Source organism: Leuresthes tenuis, unplaced genomic scaffold (assembly GCF_036924035.1).
Source record: "Leuresthes tenuis unplaced genomic scaffold, fLeuTen1.0.hap1 SCAF_11, whole genome shotgun sequence".
Taxonomy (NCBI): domain Eukaryota; kingdom Metazoa; phylum Chordata; class Actinopteri; order Atheriniformes; family Atherinopsidae; genus Leuresthes; species Leuresthes tenuis.
Genome location: NW_027325365.1, coordinates 15,005,246 through 15,029,624, shown reverse-complemented (window position 1 = coordinate 15,029,624; position 24,379 = coordinate 15,005,246). Strand labels below are relative to the sequence as shown.

The following is a 24,379-nucleotide window of genomic DNA, read 5'->3' as shown; positions in this document are numbered from 1 at the left end:
GTAATGTTTCACTGAGACTGTGTAGAATACTAAATTAAAGCATTTTAAACTAAACTTACTGTTCATTTGCTTTAGACTGCTCTGCTGGTTCAACGCTGTTGTTACAACAGACAACAAGATGATTGGTTTTTAAATAGAATTTTCAAGCGGTCTCTGGTTCAAACATATTACAAACAACAGAAATTGTTTTTTGCGCTCTTTATGTCTGCCTTCTGACTGTTCACTGGACATATACTGATGTACATGCCTAAATATTTGGTCATTATAGAGAAACGTATTGGTCTTATATTGAAAGTTCTAAAAAAAAAACATTCCTAAATAAGTCCCAATCAGCCCAGACGTTTCAGTTGTCCTCGCAGGTCCGTCTGTTGGTTACGACCAATAAAACATGAATTAATGATTTAAACTGTTCTTTAATACAGGGTGAACTGTGCCACATCCCTGCAAGTGTTATAGATGTAATTTTTTATGGGATTATGTTTATCTAAACATTGATGCTGAATCATGGTCGGTAAATACAGAGCGTTTTTACCGCTGCAGAGATCACGTGATAAGGGCGGAAACTGACTCATAGTCCACGCTGAATCTCCCGCGAACGCAGCCATTTACTCTTTCCTCTCTTCGCAGTGACACCGGTGAGTCTCTACATTCCTCTCTCATTGCGGCCGTTCTAAATTTCAAGTTTGTATTAGTCGGGAAAATCTGTTAAAACAACGGGAAACTCTGAGGTATGCTTTCGTCTAATGTGACTTTGCAGGTATAGTCATGTGAACAAAGAGTAACTGGATAAAGCTATTGAATTTTTTTTTTTTGTGCTAACTCCCAGCTAAGTTAGCCGTTAGCACGTTGAAGAGAATGGCTTCCATGCCGCGCTAGCAACCAGGTTAGCACGCGCAGCTATCCTTGATTTCACTGCTTTGTTCTTGAGTCCCGCTCATATCCCTATATATACGTGTGTTTTCTGTGGTTTTTAAAACTAATAATGTGCGCTTACAGGTGGGTTGTTATGGTGGGTGCTTTCTTGTTCTGCCGCAGGATGGAACACATTAGCTGCTCTTCCAGTCTGATTGTTCCAGTCGAACAAGGAAAAAGTGCGCTCGCGCGTCATATGGCGCACTAAACTAACGACAGTAGCTTGTTAGCTTGTAAGCTAGTTTGCAACCGCTGGAATTGAAATACAGTTTCAGAGGCAAGTTTGTGTGGTTTCTATTTAAATTAGGTTTGTTACGTTGTTTTTTCTTGGGTTTTAACACTAAGACAATAACGTAATTAACGTTACATGTCAACGTGTCGTTACGTTGTGGTAGAACATGCTAGAAGTAATCTTTGTGTAACAGTCTGATTGGTTAGTTACCGTAAAACAAACCCTTCTAAACCGTAAAATATTCCGAATCCTGACTGTTGATGCACCGTTTTACTCCTATGGCTTAATCGGGTCATTGCTAACATAGCTAACTTTACTCTGCCAACAGGAGGATAACCAAGCGTGCTAACTAACCATCCCGCCCTGTTTTGTTTTAACTCAGAAAAGTCGCAACCATGGCAGATTCAATGTCTCAGTGTGTCCCGGTGGCAGTTTTCAAGGTAAGTTCTTGCTGTGTAATACTAATTAAGTACCTTTTTATCTGTCCTGTAAATGAAAATAGTGGAGCTAACAGTAATTGTGATGAACCAGTACGAACCAGTTTCGACTAATTGTGATCTCTTCCTCTCAGCTTGTGTTGGTAGGAGATGGAGGCACAGGAAAGACGACTTTTGTGAAGAGGCATATTACAGGAGAGTTTGAGAAGAAGTATGTAGGTGAGTTGCCCCTTGAAATGATGTGAGGGATACTTCTCTTGACGCTGAGTTAAAGGTGGCCTCACAAAGCTCAAGTCTGATGCTAAGTTCAGGGTTCCTTAGTGTTTTAAAGGTTACATATGCAGCTATTGACGTATAAAAGCAATGCACACAATTCATCCATTCCTGGTTTATGAATGGTATCTGCTTGGATGTTGAGCTGTACAGCTACTTGCAAGCTATCCTGCCCACTATGGTGTAATAATCTGCACCTTATTTAAATGTATAATTGTAACTTTGATACAGAATTGCATGTTACTTGAAGGGATGTTTTAATTTGAAATTTTAGTTCACATTTATTTGGCATATAACAATAAAATTGTCTTTGGTAATTTATAATATTGTTGACACTTATATTTAATGATGCATCCATATTAGGATTTTAATTAAATTTGTAGTGCGATTGCACATGGTAAGAAATACCACATCCTTACTTGACGCTTCAAGGAAAAAACATGGAAACATGACATTTCTGATACTTACCCAGCTGTTGCACCTCACACTAATATGGTGTGCAAATGAATGCATTATATGCAGGCTGCCTGCATGTCACAGCCACAGCTCTGCCCTGTAACAGTATGATATTGGGCCATCTGCAAACAAACTATTTGGAAACAAAATGTAAAGTTGACCTGGAGTTCTGTTTATGCTGTATAGACGGATCAATGAAATGCATGTTCACAGTTTAATTTTGTATAATTTATTTCCTTTATAAACGCTAATACATTCTAGCCTGCAAGGGCATGGCATTTTCTGTTGGGAAAACTGTATTTAGTTGACTGGTCTTTACCAGCCAGCATATACGAAACAGTATGCTGTCTGACCTTAATGAACTATTAGATATGTTTTTAAATAGTCAGCTAGTTTTGAGAAAATTTAGGATCCTCAATATATGGTGTACTAGTGTATCAGGGTTTTGTTTTGCCTGGCCTTTTTGTAAAACGATGGCCTTTCATCACGGTTTCTTGTATATTTTGTCTTCAATTTCAGCTACTCTGGGAGTAGAAGTGCACCCACTGATGTTCCACACCAACAGAGGACCCATCAAGTATAATGTGTGGGACACAGCCGGTCAGGAGAAGTTTGGTGGCCTGAGGGATGGCTACTACATTCAAGGTGCTCTTCCTATCTTTATCCAGTCGGACATTGAAGATGCGCTTTAATTTCACGCTACCATTAACGGAATAATTGACTAAACATGCCTGTTTCCTCAACAGCTCAGTGCGCTATCATCATGTTTGACGTCACTTCTCGAGTCACCTACAAGAACGTGCCCAACTGGCATCGTGACCTGGTCCGTGTGTGTGAGAACATTCCCATTGTCCTTTGTGGCAACAAGGTAGACATCAAAGACAGAAAAGTCAAAGCTAAGAGCATTGTGTTTCACCGCAAGAAGAACCTGCAGGTAATGACTGCTCACTCATCCGTTTTTGCTCTTTCATGTTAGTATTTTTGAATGGTAGAAAGCACTACTTTACAGAGTTTATTTGTTCTCATATATTGTTTTTATGGCTGTTCTTCCTCCAGTACTACGACATTTCTGCCAAAAGTAACTACAACTTTGAGAAGCCTTTCCTGTGGTTAGCGAGGAAGTTGATCGGCGATCCCAACCTGGAGTTTGTGGCAATGCCCGCCCTCGCCCCCCCAGAGGTCCAAATGGACCCCAGCCTGGCCGCCAAATATGAGGAAGAACTTCAAGTGAGTATTAGTGTGCAGGTTGATTCTGTTTCAGCATGTTGGGAGTTGAAATCCAGCAGTTTATCCAAGAGTGTACAAACAAAACTCAAAGGCGGCTGTTTACATCTGGATGGTAGATGATTTTTGTCTTTCACCTTCCAGGTTGCATCACAGACGGCACTCCCAGATGAAGAAGATGACCTCTAACCTGTTACCTGTGTGCCCCACCCCTCCCTTCCCCAGCTGTGGACAGGAAGTTGTCGGAGTTTTGCCCCCTTTACTGTAAAATCCCTCTTCAGATTCTTTTTTTATTTTTGAATTTTTTTGTTTTAAAACTAAGAAGAAGAAAAACTTGGTGCAAAAGTCGTGGTTCTAATTTCACTGTATGACACACCCAACCCCCAGTGTTGTTGTTGGCATGGCGACATGCTACTCTCTACGTCGAGCACCCTTCACTGCATACACCGAGCTCACATAATGCTGTTATATGGTGTACTGGCAGCACTAAGGGGAATAAACTTTGAATAAAAACATCAATACACAACGTGCTTGTTAGTTTACCTTTTGTTTTTTCTAGATAGTTGAGTGTGTAAAACTGCAAGGATGCTTATGTTCTTCAAAATGGTTCTGAAAAGCCTTTAATATCCCTTTTTCTTTTTTATTTAAGTTGTCATAGTAGGAATAAAAATTGATGAAATTATCGGCATATGCAGGTTCCTCATTAATTATGTTGATATGATGTTAAGGGGATGCCCATGACAAATTCCAGTTGCTGCGTTGTGCCGGGTCTTGACATGTTGATGAGCAAATAAAGTGTTCTGTGATTTGGATTTACTCACCTTTTCACTCGTCTGAATACAAAATACATAGTTGAGAGACTGCTTTCTTGATCTCATACGGCAGGAAGCTGCCAGGTCTTGAAACATGCGTCTCGTTATAATAGTTTCAGAAATTACTTTCAGGCATGAACTGGTTTGAAACTGCTTGCAAAATGACCGTTGGCTCACCTACATCATGTTTTAAATTAGTTGCGCAAGAGACGTCTCAACGTTGCTCTGTTGAAACTTGTTTGTTGGCCCTAGTTTGACTTCTAAGTTCTCATGATATTTGCAGTTACATGCCTGCAATTATGCGCTTTATTTCAGTTCAGAAAAACAGTTGTCTGAACATGATTGGGAAGCTTCTGCGAAAGTATATGGCTGGTATTGACAATTAGTTACAATGTCCAATGCACATTGTTTTGAGTGGACAAGGGGCATCTCCAAATTAGACCAGTCCGACTATCATCACAAAGTACCTGATGTAAGAGAAATTCCTGTAGACCACAAGGCATGAAGAGGACCGTCAACCACTAGGTGTCAGGCGTGTTCTCTTATCCGGAGCGCGCTGAACGTACCCTGCGGGATTACGTAATAGGTTTTCTGGGCACATTTATTGTGACGTATGGCCGCTGTCGGTAACTACGCAGTTCACCCGTTCTCCACATAGGGCCGAGTGCTGCTCAAGTCCAAACCGTTTGTAATTATTCATTTGTACTCCTTTCGCTGGAGAGGGAAGTGACAAGCTTGATATCCTCTTTAGTAATTACGCCGGGTGGGGTTGAGAAAGAGGAAGAGGGTGTTTATAGTTACTGAAGGTGACACTGTTTGAACCACACCTCCGGCAGGTCAGGGGAGATAAAAGTAACAAATCACGAAAAGACGGATTAACAGGACACACCAAAACAAGTTCGTACTGTTGGCTTACTTCCAGCGGTCCCTTTGATTTGATTTCCTTTACAGATAAATATCTATCTCTTTTTCTTGTCTTTGGTGGGCCGCGATCAAAACTGGACAAAAAATAAGGCCTTTGTTGCGTGGCAACCTTTCATCGCATCTCTGGCACAATATCCCTAAATGCTACGTTCATATAATATTCCAAGAGAAGAAAATACAATCTTACTTTACTATGTTGTAGTTACACTTTAGCCTTTAGATAGTAGTGAAATCTAAATATAATAAATGTGACGGTTATTATTAATTAATTCCTTAAAATACAGCGGTTGCTTTTAAAAAACAAACACCTTGTAAAGATTTCATTAATCCTGACTGCACTGATTTTTTGCTCCTCGCATGGCACATTGAGTTAATATTTTCTGCATAAGGGAAACTGTTGGTCGTCTATGGTTTTCAGACAACAAATCCCAGTGACCTAAATCACTTTTCCTTTAGTGCCATCATGTATATATCCGTTATTGCCATGATTTCCATTCACCTGCATAGGAAAAAGCTGGATGAGATATTTCCATCACTGTTGCTTTCTGCAACATGTGCCCTCTTCCTCAGCTCTGGTTTGATATCACCAGCTGTTTATCTCAAGGTGCTTAACTTCTAATATTCATCTGGCTGAACATCCTGCGCATCCATTAACATTAAGGTCACGGATTTATCTGCGAGGCCAAACAACAAAGCTTCCCTGTGGGCACCTTTTGATTTGAATTCAAGAGCAGAGGAGCAACACAAGTTGGACGAGAGAATTTTCAGTCATTTTGGCAGCTGATAGAGCGAACAACACAATTTTACACAATTAACTCATTTCATGAAATGAGCACAGAAAGCAAATAGAATTTTTCATTAATTTTAATCTTATTTTTTTAAACTTTTTTTGTCATGCCATTGACTTGCTTTATCAGGTCAGTATCTTAATTTGTCCAACACAACTAAAGACTTTACCAATGTTAGCATGTAAGCAATCCAAGCTATCAAGCTGATGTCATGTTAGCATTGTCATCGTGGGCATGTCATGTAATATATTGCCTTCGTTAGCTCCTCGGTTTATGGTTGTTCCATTAAGCTGCTCGACATTTATTTCCACATAGTACACAGTAAATATTTGATAGGTGTGCACATATATTATTCTTGACGCAGGACATATACGGAAAACAAACACTTAATCCACTTTAAGGCAGGTGCCTTTGGAAAAAAAATTATCAGTAAGATTTGGTAAAAGTGTAAAGTTCCACAGACGCATAAATTGTCAACATGTCATGGTTTGTATGATAAGATAATCTGATGTTTTTTCTATTTGTGTATTCTCTGACATGCTATAAATAGTAACACTTTCATTAGACGTAATGATTGGGCTGTCTGTGTGCGTGCACGCACGTTCTAGTCAACGTGTCGTATTCAACATTTTATGAAGGCATCAGGTCAGTATGCTTTCACATTATTTCTAAAACACCTGAATGCATCAGCAGTGCAGGTGGTTCAGGGCGTGGCTTCATCCAAATATACAGGGACGTGCCTGCGCATGCGTGAGCCTGAAAAGTGCGTTTTAGAATGATTACTGCTGGCCATCGGAGAGACAGATTATACGGCTCCACACAACTGTTGTTTTAATCCCCTGAGAGGGGAGATTTAGCAAGAAAAAACATTGGCTTTAAACCCAGCAGCCATATTGTATGGAAAAACGACGGAAAGACTCCTGTTTTCAGATAAACTCGTCCTCTCAGACACATCTGCCAAGACTTTTGGGGAGTTTAATTTTTCTCTTTTGCTGGCGGTGGGTCCCTGTTGCACAGCTAGCTTGCCAGCTGGCTGAGGAGTTCAAACATTGGAACTAGTTTTTCAGCCATTTCACGCAATACTGGGGTTATACTTTTGTTGTGCAAGTGTTAGGTTCAAAGCCTGATCATGAAGGACCGATTGGAGCAGCTGAAAGCGGTAAGTGATGCCCAGAAAATGTTGTTTCCCAACATCTAATATTATCTCATAAGTCTAAAACCTTATATTGAGACGTTAAGAAACTTTTTTTTTTTTACTTCCCCCACCCATTATTTGAATAATTTGAGAAATAAAACAGTGTCCATTTGAAAGAGATTGCACACCATGGCATGACATAACTCATAGTAGATGGAGCAATCCTGCAGCTTGAATGGTGGTTTGGAGTGGGTCCATTGGGTAAAAGTGATTCCAATTCAGCCTTGTTTGAGGGTTTTCTTCATATAGGGGGATTTTTGCATCCTGTGTTAGAAGACCTAATGTAAATCAGTGTTATTAATAAAGTAATTTCTATTGGCTGCAATCAAGTTCCACATGTCATACTGAGCAAGCTAATTTTTCAGATATTAGTGTTCCACCACCACACTGGATGACACCAGATGGGTTGTTGAGTCTTCATTTTAATTTCTATCAAGCCTATGAATTGATTAATCGCTTAAGTAATTTTTCACAGTGTCAAAATGAATTGAGAGCATGAATTCATACTTCTGTTCCGGTTAATTTCACCGCAAATCTTGAAATCTTTCTGCTTTTGACGGTAAGCCAGACAGAGAACAGAGATCTGTTAAAGTGTGTTCTGAAATTTGGCTGAGGTGCGATTAATCATTTTCAAGTTGCCACTTCAGTTGCCGTGACTGAGGAAATCACTCAGCTATTGATAGCTGTAGTTGCATCAAGAAAGGAAGTTGTAAAATGCCCACATATCCGTCAGTTAAGATGGATTTCCATCTTTTGTCTTCATCACAAAAACAAAACCGACCAAAATCGCATCTTTGCCTCATCATAGTGGAGAATTGTGTGCATAACTGTCTGAAGTAAAACCAAAATGCAGAAAGCTTTCCAAATGCACTCCCCCACTCGTGCAGCTGTGGCCTTGATCCTATCGTAACCTAAGATGGGATGTGTTGCTATAGCTACCTGAAACTGTTGGCTAAATATTTGCAGTGTTCAAAGTTGCTGAACTCCAGTATTCCCCTTTCTAGGCATCCCTCTCATGCCTCTCGGCTTTGTTTCTCTGAAAGGAGGTACAGATAGGAAGTGAAGTAGGCCGCTGAAGTGTTGGGAAGCTGACTTTATACTTGTTGCCTGTTGCTGCAAAGCCATGTCATTTGTTCCACTGTTGAGCTTACTCTAATCTCACTTTTCCCTCCAATTTCTTTATCTTTTTACCTTATCCGCTCTCCCCCTCCACCTTTATTCCTCCTTGAGTTTGCTCTCTAATCTTTAACTTGCTGGCTGTATATGTGGCAGCCTGTAGGCATATGTTCCTGGGAGTGTTTGTCCAAGCCTGACTATTCGCATGACCGTGTCACCTGACATACCGCACATCTCAAGACTTTTGCCACACGAATGTGTCCTATGAAGGCTTTTATGGCACATTCTTGCTCTGCGAGGTGCTTCAGTGGCTGCATTTACTGTCTTCTGCCATTTTGGACCGAATTAAAAGAAAACTGGAGTTAGGAATTCAGAGTGGATGTTAGCATGGAGGCTTTGCTCTGTTTTAAAGCGTTACTGTTCCTTTTTTTCCTGCGTAGTATTTCCAAATGTTCTCTCTGTCCACCCTGCTGCTGTGACTCTGCCTCCCCACCTGACTCACAATCAATCCGTCAATTGTAACCGCTATGACCCCCTGTGACATATGGAGGAAATCTTACTTTCTGAGGGCTGTCTATCTGAATAGGACTAGTAAAATGCCAGAAATCGTTTTTTTGCATTGATTGCTATTTTGGAATTTAGCTTGCGGTCACTGCTGATGATTTGCGCTCTTTGTGTTTGCTACTTTTTATGTTTTCACTTGTGATTGAAACATTCCAAATTCATTCGGTTCGGCTTGTACCATGACAAGTAAAGCCTGAAGTTAAGCACGAATCGATTATCTGAACAACTGGTGACTGAAAAATCTTTCTGCAAATCCAGAATTATAATTTAAACGGAAAATACACTTCCTCCCTGCACACGCCTCTCACTTTATCATCATTATTATTATTATTCTCGTTGTTGTTCAGTTTCTTCTTTTGTTTTAAGCTGACTTTTAGTCACAATGACCCTCCTCATGATTCATCAACCATAAAGCAAGTGAAGTAAACCATTATCCACGCTGTCACATGTCTCTGTTACAGAAGACAATCCTCCCGAGTTCAACAGGACATGTTGCACGAAAACGTTCCTAAATATTCGACTGCGTCGAATAATCCGGCATATGCTTCAAATCTCAGCAGGGCTAAGTTTAAGTTTGCCCCCTCACCTGGAAATCTCAGATCCAGGATGCAAATGAAATGAAATCGGCGGTGTGTGCTGGCGCTTTAGTTCATGTCTTGTGTGTTCAGTGCTATTAATTTGACCTTTATTTAGTAAGAGGATTGTTGTATCTGTGCGATAAGCTTTGAATGGCTGAATGAACGAAGGGTTGCGGCTCCAGCTGGGCTGTCCGTAAACACTATGTCACCCAATACATCAAGGTCCCGTTGACCGAAATGTCGATTGCTTTTGATAAAGCCATGTAAATACGAGGATGCTATCTGTCCACAGTCGGTTTTAAAGCTCTTCTGCTACAAGTATTTTATTTTTTTTTCCATCCTCCTCTCGCACAGCTGTGTTTTAGCAGCAGAGTGTACAAGGTTGTTTATGATCCTCAGAGGCAAAGTCTGACTGCTTATCACCTTCAGGATTCTCAAAGATGTCATGGGAGAGATAAGTCTGAGAGGGTGTAAGCTGGCTGGATTGCATGTACAAGGTTGTGTTAAGGATAACGACTGCAGGGTTCACTCTCAGCCTTTCTTTCTTTTTTTTTCTTTTAAAGGTTTATTCTTCCATCCCTGAACTGCCATAACTTAAGTTGATCATGCCTATTCTCTTCTGTTTTGCTGTATTGAATGCTTTGATGAGAGTTGCTGAGCTTTTGGCTGCAGAGAAAATGATTAATTTCCTCGATCGGAAGAGAATTTGGTCTAACTCCGGCCGCCGTGCTCGCATGAAGAAGCCAACGGCAGTGGCTGTGTCCACAAATCAGGAACCTGCTACTCATCAACATCTACAGACCTGTTATGAAGGAACTATCTTCTTTCCTCTGAACTAAAACCGTTTCCTGTTCAACTGTGCAGAGGTTATTGCGCATAGATCGTGACACAAGCCTTGTGACCGCTTCACTCAGGTAAACATACTGGTCCTCCTTGGCTGGTTCACAAATCATTTTCGTGTAGAAACTGAATTAATAACAGACAAACAATCAGCAGTTGCAGCTGGAAAAATATCCCCCGGAGCCCCCGAATTGATAAAGACGGGAAAGCCTCTGATCGGTTATACAAAGTTCAGCCAAGTTCACGACACAGATCCAGCAGCAGGGAGACGCACCAGAAGATCTTTTGCCAGATTTAACCCACAGAGGTTTGAATAACGATGATATTATCTCGTCGATCATGTTCCACTATAATACAAGTGGGCTCCATGATTTATTTATCTGTTTTGCTCACCTGGTTGTTGAAAAGAACTGTGAAGTTTGAGTTTGTTGTCTCCATAAACCACTGTAGCTTCTGGTTTATCCTCCTTCTCTGGGTTTACCCCTGTTGTGTCCCTGGTTGCCGTCTCTTCTGCTGACACTGGTTGTTACTCCTTATAGTCCCCAACCATGTCAGAATACCCATCATGTTGGACATTAGATTGGAGAAGGGGACGTCTCCCTCAGCCTCAAAAATCCCATCTCTGAAGCAGTCGGAATGGCAGTTAACGACCACCAACTTGGTTTCGCCTCAGATCTGGGCCAAAAGACCTGAGAGTTCTTCTCAGATGACTTTGGGAAGTTCCATTTCCGGCAATGCAGATGACCTACTTCAGGTGGCTTTTTTTTGGCAAGAACACCACAAACCTGGGGTTGAAGGTACAACGGCAGCCATAGTTCCAGTCTCAGCTCTCTCTGCATCCTTTTGTTGCAATTCGCTGTCTCTGTGCGCTGCTTGAGGAGGTTTGAATTTCTTCATCAGCGTCGGACGTTACTTTAGGAGATACGTTAATGGATAAAGTTACAACACGGCCAAGAAGGAGACATCTTTACAGTTAATATCTCCATCACTCTGCAACTAGAGGTCAAAGTGCACGATGATCCAGAGGAATCGTTGGGAATAGGAATTATGCCCGCTGACATATGGTGCTTTGTCCTGAGAATAAATGTGATGAGCTTTTGCAGCCGGTGTTGGAACTGACATGTGAACCTTCATGTGCAGCGTGGGACATTTCATAATCTTTCTCCAGTTGACCGAATGTTATCCAGCGTGTGGAAGATTTGAATGATTGCACAGTGTTCAGCATGAGATTATTGTTTTTTTTTATTGTCTAATTTGCTGCCGCGGGTTTCATTCCGCCAGCGTTTTGGCTCACGCTGCCCCGTTAAGTCCTTCCCACTCTTCAGGAGCGCCGGTTGGCGTTTGTGTTGTTCGACTGTGACTCGGGTGACTTTTTGCGAAACCTCAACCCATCGTGAAAAGTCGCACATTTTACAAACTCTTTGCGACCAGGAACACCGTGAGCTTCTTTTGAGTGAGAATGTGATCCGAGTATTTTTGTTTCAGTGTCTTCTGGCTGTAAAAGTTGTTTCCAAGTTGAGTCATCAGATAAGAAAGTGATTGTAACAAGAAATGTTCCTTATGACTTGGATCAAGTCACTCTCTCTGACTGTTCCTGTCAGTATCGAGCTGTTTATACATTGAAACTCGTGGGTGTGTGTGTGTGTGTGTGTGTGCGGCCTTTGGCTGTTTGGCTCATTGCACACTTCAGTCCCCTTCCTCTTGTTTCTGCTGAATGAGAGACAGTGGAAGGAAGTGAGTGCTTGCTCTTATCTCACCACTGCAGACACGCTGTGTGAGGAGAGAATAATGCGCGAGCTCGAGTGTCGCGTCTGATGAACAACCCCCCCGTGCTGCTCTCAGAAAACCAGCTCCGTGTCCAGGAAACTCGGGGCTCGCGTTTGTTGTTGGCTAAAACAGCCGCAGCCAAATAGTCTTTGCTGCATTTGCAATTCAAATGTTAGAGCAGTGGAAGGTTAAAGGCAAACGCGGAGTCTCCAACTCGATAAATATTAGTGTAAACGGAGAAGTTGACTCATGTCCTTTTTTTGTTTATATGGCAAAAGCCCAGATAAGATGCAACGGTCATGTTTCTAATCATCAAGCACATGCTGATTTGTACTCATTGCAGCTTTAACTCTCCTTTTGAATAACAAACGAACACGTCCTCCATTTGCAATGGAAAGACTAATCGTAATTGCAGAGCTTCCTAAGAGCATGACCGGTGCTCCCAGCTCGTTCGCGTAAAGTTGGGCGAGATTTAGGCTGAATCCGTTGAAATGAGAGCAGGGAAGTCGACAGCTGTTGACTGGGACTGTTTCCTGGCCTCGACTTTGACCCGCAGGCTCCACCTGACTGTCACACCTGATGAGTCCGGCCTTCAGACTCGGTTGAAAACACGAGCTGATTCACGTGGAGAGCTTTTACACCCGTTGTTGCACTTTTATTTCCTCCACCTGACTCAGTCGATGTGTGTCCAACCTGCACATTTAATTGCGTCATTTCGAAAGTCAGATGGAGATCCTGGAGCCTCCTTTCCTCCAGTGTAAACACCCAGCAGCCTTCCTCGTATTTACCCACAGCCACTGACTAAGAACCGCCAGATCTGAGCAGGATAAATTTATCGGGTGTGGGCTGATTAGCGTCAGCCCAGTATTTCTGGCTGATGCATCGTGCTGGCAAACCAGGAAGCAATTTGATTAGATTACGGGAGCTTTCGGTATAAAAACACAAAGAGTAAGGCTACAGTTTGGTTAATAAAAGAGTGCAGTAGAGCCTCAATCTAAAGAGTTGGATGGTAAAGGTTCACCAGCTTAGAGCAGACCTAAAATCATGAACCTAACACCTCGCTCTAAATTTCCTTCCCTGCAAATGATGTACCAGCCTTCACCTCGTGACTTCATGTTAAATGTTTTTTTGTTTGCTTAGCAAATTAAAGCACAAAATATTTGACTTAATGGAATTCACCAGCTCTGAGTCACAGCGCAGTGTTTTTCGCTTATTTATTCTCCGGTGGATCAACTTTCCAATCTAATGCCGACTTCATGCTCTGAGAGGCGTAAATAACTCCCGTCACTTTGTTTAGTTGGTTGGAAAGTACCCTGCGTGTCCAGAATAATAAAGACGCTCACTAATGTTTTGTTGGACCGCGTTTAGCTTTGTTCACAGCACATATTTGCCATGCCGTCATTTTGTAATGTTTACGAGGGGGAAAAGGTCTTTTCTTGCATATCCCAAAGACATAAACACAGATGTGACACCTGTTTAGTGGCTCAGCCAGTGGTAGATTGGACACACACACACACACACAATATGCCGTAGACACAGTGATCGACACAAAGTGATTGTTCACGTGAGGTTAAAAAAAAGGACTATAGACACTTTGGGATCATTAACCATCAAAACTGAGGGGCAAACAAACGTTTAATCGTCTCTGTCATAGAGGGCCAAACGTGGGGAAGAGGAGGTCAATCGTAGCATTTGCATTCACACGGGCCGGCCTCCAAGCTGTGTAAAATGAACTTGGTGTGAGCAGCTCCCTGAGAGTCGGTGCAGTTTGGAGTTGATCACAAGTGGCAGGAGCAGCACATTTAATCGCCACGCCATTCCCGAGTCAGCGGGGTGCCAGAGGTTATTGGAATAAGGCAGCAATGAACCCGTCGTGTTTGATATTTGAAGCTATACAACGCTTAGCTCTGTTGTTTTTTTTTTTCTTAGACAACAGGTGATTTTTGTTGTTGTTACTCTGTCATCAAGTAGGTGAAATGTTTTAATTTGTTAGATTTAAAGATGTTGGAAAAACACATTGGCATGTCCGGACTGCTGTTTTATTGGCACTTTCATGGAAAAACTTCATGGAAAAGTCGGGCTGTTCCAATGAAAAAAAACAAAAAAAACACGTGGGCATACGAAGCACCGTCTCGACACGTGGCTCCGTGTTTTTGACTTCAGGTTGGTTTGTTGAACAGCTTATCTCTGTCTGTAATATTCTTTACCGGGGCCGTCACCATCGTTGCTCTTTTTCTTCTCTTAGACGTGTGACCAAGATGACGACGAGGTGGAGATCGCTGTGGACAACGCAGCCTTCATGGATGACTTCTTCACTCAGGTCAGTGTTAATGAGGGCGCATCACAAAGACTTGATCAGTCCTCCAGTTTCTTTTGTCCACAGCTGAGATTTGCGTCCGTCTGTTTCAGATTGAGGACATCAGGGGCAGTATCGATAAGATTGACGAGAACGTGACTGAAGTCAAAAAGCTTTACTCTGTCATCCTGTCTGCTCCTACATCAGAGCAGAGTAAGACGCCTCACGACCACCAGCTTTCAATTTACTTAAAAGGGATCAAATTAAAGATGGTTTCCTTCTTCCTCATGTCTTCCTCCTTGTCATCTCTGAGGAGAGAATCTCTTCATCACCAAAGATGGCGCCCAAAGTTCCTTGTCTTAATGAACGTTACTTGTAAAGATGAATAAATGTCTGCTACATTGGTTTGAAAACTTTCGAGGGAGCAAATGGTGAGCTGATGAGTTCAAAGCCATAGATGTAGCCGTTTCACCCTGTCTGCTTCCCATTCTTCGTTCTTCTCAGAGACGCAGGATGATTTGGAGGCGATCACCAACGACATAAAGAAGATGGCCAATAATGCCAGAAACAAACTCAAGAGTAAGGTTGCCCCTCACTGCCACACACAGTCTGTCAGGATAATTAGATTTGTTTTGGTTTAATGCCAAATGATTTGCAATGAGTTGAAGCTGAGGTTATGAATCTGTAACTTGGACTTTTGTCGCAGCCATCGAGAGGAATCTGGAGTCGGAACAGGAGGAGAGGGTGTCGGCTGACATGCGGATACGTAAATCGCAGGTAAATTGTGTTCATCAGACCGTTGAGATGAGGCAGCTTAGTTGCAAAACTTCCTTTTTTCTTCATGAAAATAATTCGGAGATTTATTTATTTTTTCTTAAATTATTATTTTTCCCCTTTTAAATTCAGTTGCTTTGTTGGATTCCATATTTTCGCTCATCACGATGTCTGTCAAAACATCAAATTACAAAGATCAGAAAGACCGTGGACTTACTCTGAAACAACTAATACTTCATCATCTGGTGTTCAGCTCAGGCGATATGAAAGGGGCTGCATTCCAATTCTCTGCACACTGGCTAGTTGCACAGGAGCAGAACCTCCTCTGAATGATGAAACTAAGTGTTAACACAAGAACCACCCATTTTTAAGCTCACCTTAAGCACCTTGTAATCTCTATGACCTAAGGTCATTTTCTCATGAGAACTGGATATTATAGGTCACGATCTCCACATTCGAAAGGGAGATTTCTTGAGAAAACAACACAATTTAACTTGTCAATCAACAAAACAAACCTTATCTCAAAACAGTGGGATAATCAACTCAAGGTCTTGATTAAAGGTTAAGAAGACGTGATTTCAGGCAAAGACGGATCTTAGAAGCGAGTGATACGTGTTTGAAAGTGAACATCTGGACTCGCTTCGACTTTTGTTAACTCGCCAGAAAGCATGAAGTGGATAAAATGCACACGGTGCATAAAATCTGCCGCCTTCAAATGTATCGCTGTGGTAACCCGACTAATACGAGGAACCGCATTAGCTGCTTTCGCCCTGATGAAAGGTCTGCGGTCCCAATAAAACACAGCTAGCCCGATTAGCGGTCAAGAATCAATAATCCAGCTCTGAGAAAAGGGAAGAGAACCACCAGATCTGAGGCATCTGTGAACACACGCGGTTGTAGAAAACCCCGGGTGTGGCCAGATGCTTGAAGCTCTTTGGAGCCACTTCCTACAGAAACGGCTCAACCTGCACTCTGCAGCCAAATTAAAGTCCAGATTAAGGATTCAATGAGTAACGCAGGACTGACTCGTATGTAACACGCAGCATGTGCAGTATTGAGGATGCCGTATTATTTGTAAATAACTTAAAAAAACTTATGTTTATTAATGAATCTGTTGCTATGTGTCCTCACAAAGTCATTTTAAGAAGCGATACGCTCAGAGTCCATTAAACTTTACTTTATTAATCCCAAAGGTAAATTGTATTGTTTCTCTGGTTATTTAAAGAGTATTTACTTGAGTTTTTAATTATTTAGTACATTTACAGAAGAAGAGCAAATTAAAAAAGAAATATAATGTGACATTAAAATGGAAACGAATTTTGAGGCCTGGAAAGATTCACAGCTCTAACTCACACAAATGTGACCGTTCTACTATATACTGAGTTAAAAGGTTTGCCACGAACAAGTTCGAAAGCCTGCTACTGATTGTTGTCCAACGGTTTCTGGTGCAGTTTTGATATTTAGCATGTTATATCACAGCAATGATACATTTTCAGGATATTGTACAGGCCCTATAACCATATATTCTGCCTCCCAGCATGCAGTGCTGTCCAGGAAGTTTGTGGAGGTAATGACGAAGTATAACGAAGCTCAGGTGGACTTCAGGGAGAGGAGTAAAGGGCGCATTCAGAGACAGCTAGAGATCAGTAAGTTACACCTGCAAACAGTGAAATGAAGACGTATGACGGCCTCACGCGTCGTTAACCCGGCCCTTTTTCTTTCTTTTCTTTCCTCTTTAGCTGGGAAAGCGACAACGGATGATGAGCTGGAGGAGATGCTGGAGAGTGGAAATGCTGCCGTGTTCACTGCAGGGGTAAGAGTGCAAGAGTTTGGGATTTATTTTCTCCCGGATGAGCGCCTGACTTTGCATTCTTGAGTTCTCATTTCATGGTTTCCTCTGCACACATCGATTTTAAAAAAAAAAAAAAAAAAAAAAAAACAACTTTCTTGTTTACACCACAAATGAAGACATATTCCTTGCACAAGGACACGTGAACCTCAACTGTGTGTGATTGCAGCACTTTGTTTAATTTGTGTGTGTGTGTGTGGATATGTTTGGCACACACAGTTTGCTCTAATAATACACAAACACAAATGAATCTCAACAGTATAAACTGTTGCGATAGACATTTTCAGTGATTCTTCAAAGTTTGTGGCAAAACTATACTTATGAGTTAATCATAAAGGGAAGTCAAAGGTGGATTAATACCACAGTTATTACCGGCTAAGATCACTCAAAGAGCGTCGCCAGTTCACGACAGACACCATTCTGGTCAGGAATTAAGCCGCGCCAACTGGAGGTGATCGAGGTGGACATCAGACGGGATTCAGTGTGAAATCCTAATCTGGACACGAAGACGGCTCGTCTGTGTTCGTATTGACCCTGTGTGGTAATTCTAAACCGGTCCTCTTTGCAGATTGTGGACTCTGGGATCTCAAAACAAGCCCTGAGTGAGATTGAAGCCAGACATAAAGACATTGTCCGTCTGGAGAGTAGCATCAAGGAGCTGCACGACATGTTTGTAGACATCGCCATGCTGGTGGAGAGCCAGGTACACTCCTGTGATCCAACTTTCTTCTTCTTGTCGTCAGATTCATTCATTGAACCCCTCTTTAGATTCATCCCTGAGACATTTCCATGACCTGCCGGTCAGTCGTGACTATGTCAGACTCTCTTTTGATTATCTATCTCTCTCTCTCTCTCTCTCTCTCTCTTGCATTTGCTGTGGTGTGACTGTCAATCTGCATCTGTCTGTTTCCTCTTTTCCAGCTCAATGCTTTTCTTACACCTGTCCTCTGCCACCTCCATCTCACCCCCCGACATTAATGGAACACAAATGCATTAAGTAAGACATCAGAAAGCTAGAGTCATTACAAACATTGTTGAACACTCAAGCCACCATACACATAAAAGATTTGAGTGTAACCGCCTCTTTCTTGCTGCTTACACCATGCGTTCTGAGGGAAATTCCTGTTTGAGGTAAGAGCCCTTTATTGATGTCTGTCTTGTGGGATATCTTTGAGGTTCTTTTCTCTCTTTGCTGTATTTTTTTCCCAGTTTAAAGATGAGATTTGCTCCAAAAAAGAAAAAAAAACATGCATATCCTTAATCCTCCTGTCTGTTGTGCCTTGTTGCTCTGTATCTTACCGAGTGCTGCCTGTTTTTCAGGGCGACATAGTTGACAACATAGAGCAGAATGTATCTCAGTCAGTGGACCACATAATAGAGGCAAAGGAACAGACCAAAAAAGCCATAAGGTACCAGACCAAAGCACGCAAGGTAAAGTCATTTTTGCCATATTTTTTTTTCCTCCCACAAATTTATTTGTGATCTCTTTCTGTTTTTCCTCACACTGGTTCTTTTTAGACACTGTTTTAACCCCACACTTAACCCCCCCCCGGTCATCTTTGTCCACGCGTTCACACAGAACACTCTGCGCACGCTCCCATGTCCGCCTCGCACCTCTCAGCTGTTTTACTTATGTTCCTTTGCTGCCTCTTTTGCCCACGACGCCGCTCCCCTCAGGGCGGGATGATCGAGAGGATCGAGAGCAACATGGACCAGTCCGTGGGCTTTGTGGAGCGCGCCGTCGCCGACACGAAGAAAGCGGCGAAGTTTCAGCAAGAGGCTCGCCGCGTGAGTGGCTGGTCGCAAAAAAAAACAACGGCCCGGTTTCCCAAAAGCAAACAAAATTCTTCCGTTTTATTAAGAAGTGGCCCGAAGAACGCAGTATGGAAAAACTATGTGGTGTGCCAAGACTGCCCGTTCCAAGTGTCAGTCACTGTTTGAAGGCAGCTAAGTCGGAGTGGTTGAGTGGCCGATAGTTTTGAAACTGAACTCTGGCTGATCCATTCTGCTGTTCATACGTTTATCTGCATGAAATATGGACTTCAGAAAGCCACTGCACCCAAAAGCTTGTATCCCTTAATTGCAAATATTTGCACGCTGAGATTTGGCTATACAATTGCATGAAAAAGAAAGTACACCCTCCTTTTGATTCTAAAGTCTTAAGTACAGAAGATATCTTCTTATTACCAGGTCTTGAAAGTAGGTTAAAACAACCTCAGAACAACAACATGTTAATAAGCACCGTGGCTTTGTTCATTTTACAAAAATCAAAGCCAAACTGTTGAAGCGCTGTGTGGAAAAACTAAGTACACTCTGCTGACTGCTTTCACAAGAACTAAGAGAAGAAGTAGCAGCCTGGTGCCACTGATCAAATGCACTTGATTAATTGATCATCAGCAACTGTGAACACTTCTATAAAAGTAGAATGTTTGCTGGTCTGGAGCATTCAAGGTCAGATGTGCGGTGCTCAGAGAAACTCCGAAAAAAACCCAAGAGCTGCGTCTCAGACTCTCCCCACAAACCTTAATAAACTAAAGCTAGATAAAGAAGAGTGAGTCAAGTTTCCTCCACAATGATGTAAGACACGGATAAGATCATACAAAAAAAAGCTGTTCAAGTTCTGGCTGCTGAGCCTGCTTCTACGAGCAGCTGAACGATGGGGTGTACTTAGTTTTCCACATACCTCTGCATTTTGACTTAGATTGAGTTAAATGACGACGCAGTGTTGTTCCTCATCAACACTGACCAGTGCTTTGTGAGCTGATTCGACCTGGAACTGATTGGAGTTCACACAAACGTGCTTTTGGGAAACCTTCTTGACACCATGAAGGTCCTCCCCTCCATCAGACCGCTGATTTCCAAGCCTCCATCCTGTGCCGTGTGGTTCCCCGTCGACTGTGGACCTTCCCACCTCCAAAACCGAGAATCAAGACACCCCCCCTCCCCCGTCCCACCTTCTGAGACACACACTCACTCTCTCTAACAACTTTCCTCTTTTTAACACGACTCCTGCACCGTTTCTTTCAACTTTAAACAAAGCTGCTGTTTGACTTGTTGCTGTATTTTTATTTTTTATTGACACTGAGCAGCTGTTTGTGTGGTAACCGGGCTGCAAAGATAACCCATCGCAATCTGACGAGATTGCCGTTTTGGATGGGCAGACCTCTTCTGATCTTCCATAGCTGTAGCACATCAGTAAAAATCAGTGCATATCATGTTGTTTTCTGCTGAGATTCGGACCCGACCTGACTGTGTGTCATTGGTTATTCCCTACAGAAAGTGGTGATAATAGTGGTGGTTGTGCTGATCTTGCTGGCAATAATAGCTCTTATAATTGGGTTGTCAGTAGGATTGAATAGAAGCTGATTTAAGTGAGAGGAGAGTTACGGGTGAGTACGTTTTTACCAGTATCCACTGTAGTGTCGCAGCATGTGTGGATAGGACGCATGTTTTGGGCAAACGTAACCTATACCGGCTGCACGAGTGTTTTCTTTCTATGCAGGGAGCTTTCTTGAGGTGTGTTTGTGTGCAATTGAAGTTGTCGGGTGTGGTTTTCCTCCTGTGGCCTTTCTGCCTGCATCACCCGCCTCTGGTTACTGCTGAACAAACAAAGCGTTAGTGGGGTGTTGGTCGCACACGGTTTCAACTGGTGTTTGTTCTGTGGGCTGGTTTTCACTGCTCACGCACGCCGTCGCTAACGCCTTCCTCCCTCTGTGTTTCCCCTTCTGTAGAAGATGATCATCATTGGTGTCGTCTGTGCTGTCGTTTTAGTCATCATCCTCATCATCATCCTCACCCAGACGTTATAATCATCATCCAGTCCACCTCCATCAGCCGGTCGACAAAAGAAACACTCACACGGATCACTCCGTGCGGACGTCATAACATTTAACAAGCCTCCGGTTTAAGAAGGAAAAAAAAAAAGGTGTGGTGTCACACCCAACCTCTGGGAAAAGAGAAGTTGGCGGCCAGTTTTTCACCATCGGTTTTGGACATTTTGAGGATGCGCTGCTGCAAATGAGGAATCGGGGCACGTACCTGTTTCACCTCTGTGGAGGCGAAAAGGGAAATGGAAAAAAATGACTGATCATTACATCACTCCAGTGTCACTGAGCCTTTCATTGTTCATCACTTGGTGGCAAAGTTTCACCTTTTCATGTTTGTGACGCCGCGCAGAAGCACACGACCTCCCCGATCCTTGCCTTTCACGAGCCTGGAGACATTTCACCACGCAAACGCTACCGAATGTTCACCGCTCTGGGATGTTGTCTGTTTTTGGGGGGAGTTCCAGCACTTTCACTCTTAAGAATATGTGATTAAGCTAAAGTTTATGTAATTAATCTGCAAATGGTAGAAGTGGTAGTTTTGTCCTAAAAGTGCCCCCTCCCCCGCTCTCTCTTATGATTGCTCAGTTCTGAGAGCTCCAGTGGTCGACCTTTTAAAGTGTGAAAGCGATCTACTCGTGGGGACACATTTCAAACACTTGCAAAAAGAGGATGTGAATGGTGAAGCATTTTGGAGAAATGGCTGAAATAGCATTTTCACTAAACCTTTTCCACGTTTAGACATGACTGCATCTTCACCCGCTAACCTGCTTTTAAGATGATTTTTGGCAGAGAGGCTCGTAGGAACACTAGCGTCTTTTTTTTTTTCCATGAGTGCCTGAAAAATCTGTATTTATTCTACTTTATCATAATGAATTGCCTTTGAACTCGCACTTAAACGGAGAGCCAGTCTATTTTCTCATCTTGGTGGCTCTTGTGTGAGCTGCATTAACGGGTTTATTTAGGTCTCGTACTTCCTCTGTAATCGCACAACTCGGTTCCCAGTTGAATAGCTACGGGGGGGGGATCCCATACCAGGGCACAAATGAGCCCTGGTATGGGATCATGAGGTATGGGATCCATGCATACTGACAAGGGAATGTTTTCAGGAAAGGAAAACGGGTGATTCCAGATTTATTGCCGAGCTCTGCTACTTACCATCAGCTTTGGTGAAGGGGACTTAATAAACTGACAGCTGAGGCGAACTGATTGCCATCAGGGCACATGTGGGGTTGGCGGTTTACCGAACCACGGCGCGGATGCCTTCACCCGTTGACTTTTAACGGTCAAACGAAAGCAGGCGATTCCAGCTGTGCGTGAAGGAAAAGAAACTATTGACCAGAGCCTGTAGAGTTAAGTTGCTTTTCACTGTTGAAACTGAATGGTCTCCAGCAATTCTTTTTTTTTTGTTGTTGTTGTTGTTGTTTGTTTTGGAAACACCGTCTTCTGTCTTCGGCGCAGAAAATGGACGTTTTTGCACACGCGTTGTAAGTTAAATACCGATTGCTATCAAAGAATTAAAGATTGCTTTGTTTTATAAAGACTGTCTGTCCTGTTGTTTTTGAGGTGCACAGCAAGCATGCAGCTGAATTGTAACACTTTGTGATGGCTGAACGCTGCTGAGATGCAGAGTGAAGCCTTTATGGTGCAGTAGTAGCTGCTGTCAGCAGATGGTTGACATTTCATGTTAACCACCGGGTAGCAAAGTACAAAAAAAACAACTGCTGCGCAATGAAAAAGAGAGGGTAAGTTGTGTCACCTTTCCTCTCTTTACACACATATTCACACCCCAACCGTGACCCTTTGTTCTCCTTTGTTCACTCATTTCCCCAAACATTTAAATAATTACATTGTGTTGGCTGGCTTTGTGTCTCGACTTACTCTGTTTTTTTTTTTGTATTGTTTTGTTTTTGATTGACCCTCCAGAAAAAGATGATGATTACATTGTGCTGTGCCATCATTGGAATCGTCGGGTTCTCCTATCTCTACAGCTTCTTCTCATAAAACACGAAGCAGAGGTGAAACATCAAGCCACAGTGGAACGCTGCATATCCTCCACTTGCAGACTTCAGTGTTTAAACCATCTCTTTTCTTTTTTTCTTATTGTCTTTTGTGTTGCTTACAGGGAGCCGGATATCTCCTTTTTTCTTTCTTTCTTTTTTTCCCCTCCTAACCATTATTCGAATCTTTTGAAAACATGATAAAATTGTTTTGCTTTTTTTTTAAAAACGAGCCACATCCGTCCTGTCAACTTTCCCTCCTGGTCAATCTTTGAATTTAATTTCTTTGCTGTATAAAGTGTTTGAAAACTTGATATTGTGTCCCCCCCATCGACCCCTTTTTAATCATCACAGAGGGTCTCTCCAGCGCCTCCTGGTGGTGCATTGACGCAACGACATTTGACAGAAGTCGAACGTCTCGAAAATGTATTTTATGAGGATACCAGGACACCTGGACGTACGCAGGAAGATGATACTTGTGCCGTCTATGCTCTGTATTTAAAAAAATAAAGGGAAAAAAGGAGGTCCGGTTAGGTAGTATTTTCTGACTTGTTTGCTGTCATAACATTAATAAACGTGTGGGGTTTTTTTTTGGTTGTGTGTGATCTGTCTGTATGAGCCTGTGCTGCTGAAACGCTCGTGTCTTTTCTGGAGCTGTCACTCTCACTGGCTGTGTATTAACTCAGTAAAGCCTCTTGTGTAATAAAACATGTCTGCGTTGTACCAAGCGCCGTGCACGCCTCGCTTCTTGTGTTGAGGTTTTCTGCATCGTGCAGCTGGGCTGGCCATCTGGCTTGCGCACAGAGGAGCACTCCGCACTTTGCCTCTGCTGTCGGAACATTGATCCATGCGATGCTCCCGTATGTAAAGCGGTGAGGCTCTGAGAAGCTGTTTTTCGACCTCATTCCGCGCTCCTCGCTGTCTCCTCTACTCGCTGGCGTTTGGGAGCCCGGCCCATCAGCACCGCGCTGGGCGGGGTTTTCACAAGGGTGCGCTCGCTTTGCTGCGTCGGGTTCGGAGGATAATCTTGGTAGAGAAACTGGAGTTTAAAGGAAATAGATAATCTTTTCACAATACTGTGAGAAAACGCATGAAATGATAACCGCAACGCTTGCTTGTCTGTGAGCTTTGTGGAACATGAAACCATGGGAACAGTGCTTCCCTCTCATCCCACAGAGGAGACGGACTGAAAAGAGAAACAAAACAGCTCCAAGCCATGTGTGCACGTCTGCAAATGTTACACATTCGTTATTTCAGAAACTGTTTGTGATCGTTCGCTTTTAATTTTGGTCCACGTGTGTCACATGGGAGATTTTGCATCTATGGTTCTCAATGATGTCATTAAACGTATCATTTCGGTGGATCTTAAAGTGGTCTCTCACTGAGGTGCAGTAACAGCTCGCAGGGATCACTTTGAGTCCCTGCATACATCGCCTTTGCTCGGTCATTTAATTTATGCCTCTCTACCTTTCATTTAGGTTATTTCATGTCTTTTGAGTGAGTTTTTGTCTCTTTATA

At 42.6% G+C, this 24,379-nt stretch overlaps 2 protein-coding genes across 6 annotated transcripts; both read left to right on the top strand.

Annotated features, from left to right (window-relative positions):
* Nucleotides 1-556: 556 nt before the first annotated feature.
* On the top strand, nt 557-4,346 carry ran (RAN, member RAS oncogene family). Of its 3 annotated transcripts, none has more exons than XM_072395648.1 (7): nt 557-635; nt 1,527-1,584; nt 1,716-1,800; nt 2,830-2,955; nt 3,057-3,244; nt 3,367-3,537; nt 3,679-4,346. In XM_072395648.1, exons 2-7 carry the CDS (start codon nt 1,540-1,542, stop codon nt 3,721-3,723), a joined length of 660 nt encoding a protein of 219 aa, XP_072251749.1. In that variant the 5' UTR covers nt 557-635; nt 1,527-1,539; the 3' UTR covers nt 3,724-4,346. The 3 variants fall into 3 exon arrangements, with proteins under 3 accessions (XP_072251749.1, XP_072251751.1, XP_072251750.1); XM_072395650.1 differs by lacking the exon at nt 557-635 and adding an exon at nt 684-728; XM_072395649.1 differs by lacking the exon at nt 557-635 and adding an exon at nt 1,114-1,189.
* Nucleotides 4,347-6,813: 2,467 nt separating this feature from the next.
* On the top strand, nt 6,814-23,601 carry stx3b (syntaxin 3b). Of its 3 annotated transcripts, XM_072395645.1 has the most exons (11): nt 6,816-7,217; nt 14,364-14,438; nt 14,528-14,627; nt 14,919-14,993; nt 15,121-15,191; nt 16,726-16,834; nt 16,928-17,001; nt 17,606-17,740; nt 18,358-18,468; nt 20,314-20,426; nt 20,769-20,857. In XM_072395645.1, the coding sequence occupies exons 1-10, from the start codon at nt 7,188-7,190 to the stop codon at nt 20,401-20,403; spliced, it is 870 nt and encodes a 289-aa protein (XP_072251746.1). In that variant the 5' UTR covers nt 6,816-7,187; the 3' UTR covers nt 20,404-20,426; nt 20,769-20,857. The 3 variants fall into 3 exon arrangements, with proteins under 3 accessions (XP_072251748.1, XP_072251746.1, XP_072251747.1); XM_072395647.1 differs by lacking the exons at nt 18,358-18,468; nt 20,314-20,426; nt 20,769-20,857 and adding exons at nt 18,715-18,825; nt 22,788-23,601 and having other exon boundaries at nt 6,814-7,217; XM_072395646.1 differs by lacking the exon at nt 20,314-20,426 and having other exon boundaries at nt 20,769-22,804.
* The last annotated feature ends 778 nt before the right edge of the window (nt 23,602-24,379 follow it).